Below are 6660 nucleotides of genomic sequence, written 5' to 3' on the forward strand. Positions count from 1 at the left end.
TTTGTGCTCCCCCTACCTGTGCCTCCCACTTCCTGTCACCTATGCCCTCTATATACACCCGTGTGCATCTAATCACTGCCACCTAGTGTCCAAAATACTAATATAAATAAATCTAAACAAAAATAAAATATCATACCAACAATAAACATAAAGGGCTCCTACACAGACCTCTAAACAACACATGGTTTTAGTAGCCCTATGTTTCATACAATACAGTTTGTTAGTCCAGATGAGCCAACCCTTCCGAGATGTAGCAAAATGCATGATTATAATACGGTAAAATTATGTATTACAGGAGGCTGCGACATCATGTAGCACATTTCTTGATGTTGCTGTTATTTGGTGAACAAGTAACAATAATATTCACAATAACATGTGGTTACAAGTAAATACAAGTCTTAATATATCCATCAAAAGAAATCCCATTTATTGACTGGCCTCTCTCTATCTCAGACGATGACATCTTTTGTCCTACATCGGCCACCATAGCTATCCTACACAGGAGGAGTGGAGTGGCGACCTTTAAAATATTAGGAGGCTAAAATACATTTTGCTGCTGACTCTGTCCACAGCAGTGTATTGCTTAGCTTCCACGCCGGTACAACTCTATACTTCTTCAAACTGGGAAAACGCTGACCGACTATGGATAAGCTCCTCACACAGCCCCATTTAAAAAATCCCTCTCCCTTTAATCACTTGTTAGAGAAGAAGAGATTCAGTTATTTACATAACCTATAGCACAAATAATTTAGCAAAATGTCAAAAGATGTACAAACATCACTCAACATCACACATAAATACAAATTTGTATATTTATATATATAATAAAAAGTTTTATCTGAAAAAAAACATATTTGAAAGTTGATATTTCTCAAACCAATTAGTTTAAATCAAACAAGAATTTATGGCATTTTATTTCTCTTTATTACACAAACATGGAACGGAGAATCTTAAATTGACAGAAAACACTGAATAACAACCCGACAAAGGATAACAAAAAAAATTCTACTTTTTAATATACATTTTCAATTCAGCAAAAATAAATAAAAAGGTTTCACACTTTGGTTTAGAGTTTAAATTATTTTAGTCTTTGTCTTGAGTTCAGAACTTTCAGACAAAAAGTGTTCTGAATTGTTGAAAATACCAGAAAAACAAAAATGTAATAAGATTTGATTCAACATTAATAAAAAAGGTCTCATTTTGTTGATTCTAGATCAGGATGTGATGTGATCTCGTGTTCACTAGACGTCACTACAACATGTGTTTTTACAGGAAGATCTGAGTCGTGCTGTTCCTGATGTTTAATGTTAAGCATTATTTACTGATCAGCATTTTGGTGTGATGGACAGTAACCTTTCCTCATGGTCCTTGATTGACAGTACTGGTGTTATCGCGCTGAGAGGGAGACAACACACACAGTTTAGTCATTCAAGACTAACTAACTAAGCATTGTATGTGCTACCTGTATCCGTGTGTGTGTGTGTGTGTGTGTGTGTGTGTGACACTTGGGTCTGATCAGTCTTACAAATGGTCAATCAGTGTCTCAGATTTGCTCTCATGGCTAGTTTGATCAGCTTGGTCTCAGTAACAAATCAGTGTCACATAGAGAAGATAAAAAAAGATTGATTTGGGTGAAAAGACTAACCTCCTCCAGGTTTTTCTCAGCTTCCTCTGCTATCTTCTGCTCATGGTGAGGCTGCTCCTTCAACAGGGAGAGGAGAGATAGAGAGACTTTTTATTTCATGAATTTTTCATTAAGAATGACAAAGGACTATATATATAGTTTATATTTATATATTTGATTTGGTTTTGCCACCTTCATCAAATGGTTACTACTGGAATACAGTTCTTTATGTTTTGAGGTCATAAGAAAAAAGAATGGAAGGAAAGAAAGTGGTTGATTTTAAAACTGTTATAATTTATACACACAACAGAGGGTGTCTGTGGGATCAAACAATGAGGAAGTAAAGCCAAAATCTTAGAGTGGTTTCTGCTGTTATACATTGAATAAGCTTAAGATAAAATAAAGCCATAATTGTGAGAATTAAAACAAACAAATATGTGGGTGGAAAAAAAAAATCTGTATCAATGAAAGATGAACCTTTGTCTTTGTCTCCAGCTCCTTCTGCAGCTTCTTCTTGTCGTCCTCACTCCTCTGCTTCTCCTCTTTGAGCTTCTCGACCTGAGGAGAGAGATGATAAAAAACAGAAGATGAGAGACATTTTCTCTAATTGAAGGTGTGAGAATAAACATTAAGACATGGTAGGTGTGCAGCATTTTTAACTTTTCATGTTACAGAAAACAGCAGTTTTCACATCTTGTCTGAGTTTCCTCCCCTGTCCTAGTTCTAGTTTTTCTTCAGGCTGGGGGAAGAGCAAAGATGAAGAAAGACAAGATTACATTTATCTGACGCTTTTATCCACAATTGCTATACATGTCAGAGGTTGCACGTCTCTGAAGCAACTAGGGGTTAAATGTCTTGCTCAGGGACACAATGGTGGATGGGTCACAGAGGGAGATTGAACCCAGGTCTCTCACACCAAAGGCAGGCATCTTACCCATTGCACCATCACCACACCTTTTTAGATTAGAGAGATATGTTCTCTTTCTTTAGACATGTGGGAAATTTGATTTATAATGAAGCCTAAGACAGAAAGAAAATCAAGTCTACTTCAAGGACCATTGTTTTGACCTGGGCCCTGTTTCCCTGCAGGCTCTGTTGTGCATATTTAATTGCCTGTAATCCATGATGTATATTTCTATACATCACAAAGTGTAACTGACAGAAAGAAAGGCTTTATACTCGGCAATGTATTCAGTTCAGTTTAAGAAAGATCATGTCTGTTGTGATGTTATGCTGTCTTCATTTCTGTATTAGATTTACTGTGTGTGGCAAACACATGTTTATATAAATAGAGAACAAATAGTAAACCTGAAAATGCACTATTAGGAAGGTGGTATTAGAACAATAAGAGATGAATAGGCTACATTAGACAGGGAAGGGAGGGGAGTACCACAACAGCATAAACTGGCAAATAAAATTGTGCAAATGAACAGAATGTTGAATTAATTCAACAAGAATTATTTGTTCATCAAATACTACAATTATTGAAGTTTAATAACTCTGTTCAGGAACAAAGACTTTGCCTCAAACACACCTGATTTTAGCACACAAAGTATTTAAACACACCTTTTCTTATCTCTTCCCTCTGACCAGATAAAATAAAACAGCAACTGTGAGATTCAAAACTAAAAACAAACAAATAGGTTTGTGGAAACAAATCAATATCAATGACAGATGAACCTCTTTTGTCTTGGTCGCCAGCTGCTTTTGTAGCTGCTTCTTTTCGTCCTCACTCCTCTGATTCTCCTCTTTGAGCTTCTTGACCTGAGGAGAGAGATGATAAAAAACAGAAGATGAGAGAACTTTTCTCTTATTAAAGTATGTGAGTTAGAAACAATAAGACGTGACAGAAATTTACTCCATGTTCTGACTTGTGCAGCATTTTTAACTGTTCATGTTAAAGAAAAGCAGCAGTTTTCTAGTTGAACCTTTAGATTAACAAAGTCACAGTTCTGTCTTTGACTGTAAGTCAGTGGAGAAAACTGATTAATAACCAGACAGTCTTTCTGCCTCAAGTGTTTTTCTTCATTCCCATGGTAAAGTTACTGGTCCCTGGATATTTTTCATTAATATGAAACAGAGGAAGCTCCAACACCCAAATATCAGACACTGTGACTGTGTACTCCTGCTGCTGCTGACTCAGCTGTTCATTCAGTTTAACAGAATCAACACCTCAGCAGTGATCAATGAAACATCACATGTACAGACAGGGATTTTGTGTGTGTATGTACTTCTTTCTTCAGATCCCTGTTTTTAGCAGTCCTTTCTTCCAACTTTTCTTGAGTTTCCTTCAGCTCCTCTTTGTTCCTGTCAGCTGCCTCTTTGATGTTCTCATTCTAACAGACAGACAGATGTTGATTAATCAGCAGTGTTTTATTGCAGGAAGCGACAGTCTGACCGTTAACATGAGCAAATCTGGAGACATCTCAACAGAAACTGAAAGATTAAGGTGAAAGAAACCTCCGCTGCTCAACATGAAGCTTTTCCTCATTCTGCAAGGAAACGGAGAGGTGAACAAAAACACGATGAGTAAGTTTTTTTTTTAAGCAAACTGATGCCATGCACACTGATTCAGAATGATATTTAAACTGTCTTGATGTACATTTTTCAGGAACACCTGTCAGTTGTTCAGGGAGACTAGTATGTTCTGTTCGACTGGTATAAATAAAGTTACAGGTAACTAAAAACATAAACATATCAGTGTTGTGAAGAACAAGCCTGAAATAATCAGAAGCTACTTTATACATGTGGTGGATTAAAAAGCTTCACATCTTGTCTGAGTTTCCTCCCCTGTCCGTCTCTTCAGCCACACTTGCCTCCCCAGCCCTCTGCATTACTCTCTCTATCAGAACATATTCTTTCTCTAACCTCCCCAGACCTGCCATCCTCATGCATGTCAGCTCAGCTTTGCAATAAAAGTCTGTTTCATCTGTGTTTGCGTCCAGTCCCCATCTCCCCAGCAAAACCGCCCTCACACGTCTTGTCTCATGAGGTTTACTATGAGCAATTAGAAGAAGAAAGAAGTGTATCTGTGAGACAGATTTAATGAGAAAACTGAAATCAGAAGTCAGTGGAGATGTTTCCATCCATCAATCTATCGTCTTAGAAGAAGATATAGAGGGAAGATGTTTAGATAGAGAGAGATTAAAGTGAAAGGAAAAACCTCTTTCTGTATGCTCTCCCTTTGTTTTTCAGCTTCCTCTCTCCTCCTCTTCTCATCCTGGAGCTGCTTTTCAGTTTCAGCTGGTTTTTCTTCAGGCTGGGGGACGAGCAAAGATGAAGAAAGACAAGATTAGAGAGATATGTTCTCTTTCTTTAGACATGTGGGAAATTTGATTTATAATGAAGCCTAAGACAGAAAGAAAATCAAGTCTACTTCAAGGACCATTGTTTTGACCTGGGCCCTGTTTCCCTGCAGGCTCTGTTGTGCATATTTAATTGCCTGTAAACCATGATATATATTTCTATACATCACAAAGTGTAACTGACAGAAAGAAAGGCTTTATACTCGGCAATGTTTTCAGTTCAGTTTAAGAAAGATCATGTCTGTTTTGATGTTATGCTGTCCTCATTTCTGTATTAGATTTACTGTGTGTGGCAAACACATGTTTATATAAATAGAGAACATATAGAGAACCTGAAAATGCACTATTAGGAAGGTGGTATTAGAACAATAAGAGATGAATAGGCTACATTAGTCAGGGAAGGGAGGGGAGTACCACAACAGCATAAACTGGAAAATAAAATTGTGCAAATGAACAGAATGTTGAATTAATTCAACAAGAATTATTTGTTCATCAAATACTACAATTATTGAAGTTTAATAACTCGGTTCAGGAACAAAGACTTCGCCTCAAACACACCTGATTTTAGCACACAAAGTATTTAAGCACACCTTTTCTGTTCTCTTCCCTCTGACCAGATAAAATAAAATAAAAATAAACTGTATGATTTCAAACTAAAAACAAACAAATAGGTTTGTGGAAACAAATCAATATCAATGACAGATGAACCTCTTTTGTCTTGGTCGCCAGCTGCTTTTGTAGCTGCTTCTTGTCGTCCTCACTCCTCTGCTTCTCCTCTTTGAGCTTCTCGACCTGAAGAGAGAGAAGATAAACACTGAAGATGAGAGACATTTTTTTCTTATTAAAGTATGTGAGTTAGAAACAATAAGACGTGACAGAAATTTACTCCATGTTCTGACTTGTGCAGCATTTTTAAAGCAGCAGTTTTCTACCTTTAGATTAACAAAGTCACAGTTCTGTCTTTGACTGTAAGTAAGTGGAGAAAACTGATTAATGACCAGACAGTCTTTCTGCCTCAAGTGTTTTTCTTCATTCCCATGGTAAAGTTACTGGTCCCTGGATATTTTTCATTAATATGAAACAGAGGAAGCTCCAACAGAAGAATGAAGTGTATCTGTGAGACAGATTTAATGAGAAAACTGAAAGCAGAAGTCAGTGGAGATGTTTCCATTCATCAATAAGACAATAGTCTTAGAAGAAGATATAGAGGGAAGATGTTTAGATAAATAGAGAGAGATTAAAGTGAAAGGAAAAACCTCTTTCTGTATGCTCTCCCTTTGTTTTTCAGCTTCCTCCCTCCTCCTCTTTTCATCCTGGAGCTGCTTTTCAGTTTCAGCTAGTTTTTCTTCTGGCTGGGGGAAGAGCAAAGATGAAGAAAGACAAGATTAGAGCGTATATGTGGATATGTTCTCTTTCTTTAGACATGTGGGAAATTTGATTTATAATGAAGCCTAAGACAGAAAGAAAATCAAGTCTACTTCAAGGACCATTGTTTTGACCTGGGCCCTGTTTCCCTGCTGGCTCTGTTGTGCTGAAGATGAAGCTGAATACAGTTTAAAGTAACTTTGCATATTTATATGAGTATTCTGGTCAGTTTAAGAAAGATCATGTCTGTTGTGATGTTATGCTGTCTTCATTTCTGTATTAGATTTACTGTGTGTGGCAAACACATGTTTATATAAATAGAGAACATATAGAGAACCTGAAAATGCACTATTAGGAAGGTGGTAT

The 6660-nt window shown here is 36.9% G+C and overlaps 1 protein-coding gene across 1 annotated transcript in view; it reads right to left on the minus strand.

Annotated features, from left to right (window-relative positions):
* Nucleotides 1–1072: 1072 nt before the first annotated feature.
* The window catches only part of LOC123966675 (butyrophilin subfamily 3 member A2-like), a 10620-nt gene continuing 5032 nt past the window's right edge, over nt 1073–6660 (minus strand). Inside the window, exons 6-13 of the mRNA XM_046042812.1 lie at nt 6186–6281; nt 5638–5721; nt 4788–4883; nt 3856–3960; nt 3305–3388; nt 2102–2182; nt 1646–1702; nt 1073–1395 (exon numbers count right to left, since the gene is read on the minus strand). Coding sequence (XP_045898768.1) covers nt 1360–1395; nt 1646–1702; nt 2102–2182; nt 3305–3388; nt 3856–3960; nt 4788–4883; nt 5638–5721; nt 6186–6281 — 639 coding nt within the window. The 3' untranslated portion in view covers nt 1073–1359. The remainder of the gene's footprint in view (nt 1396–1645; nt 1703–2101; nt 2183–3304; nt 3389–3855; nt 3961–4787; nt 4884–5637; nt 5722–6185; nt 6282–6660) is intronic.

The sequence above is a fragment of the Micropterus dolomieu genome, unplaced genomic scaffold (assembly GCF_021292245.1).
Source record: "Micropterus dolomieu isolate WLL.071019.BEF.003 ecotype Adirondacks unplaced genomic scaffold, ASM2129224v1 contig_13974, whole genome shotgun sequence".
In the NCBI taxonomy this organism is placed as follows: domain Eukaryota; kingdom Metazoa; phylum Chordata; class Actinopteri; order Centrarchiformes; family Centrarchidae; genus Micropterus; species Micropterus dolomieu.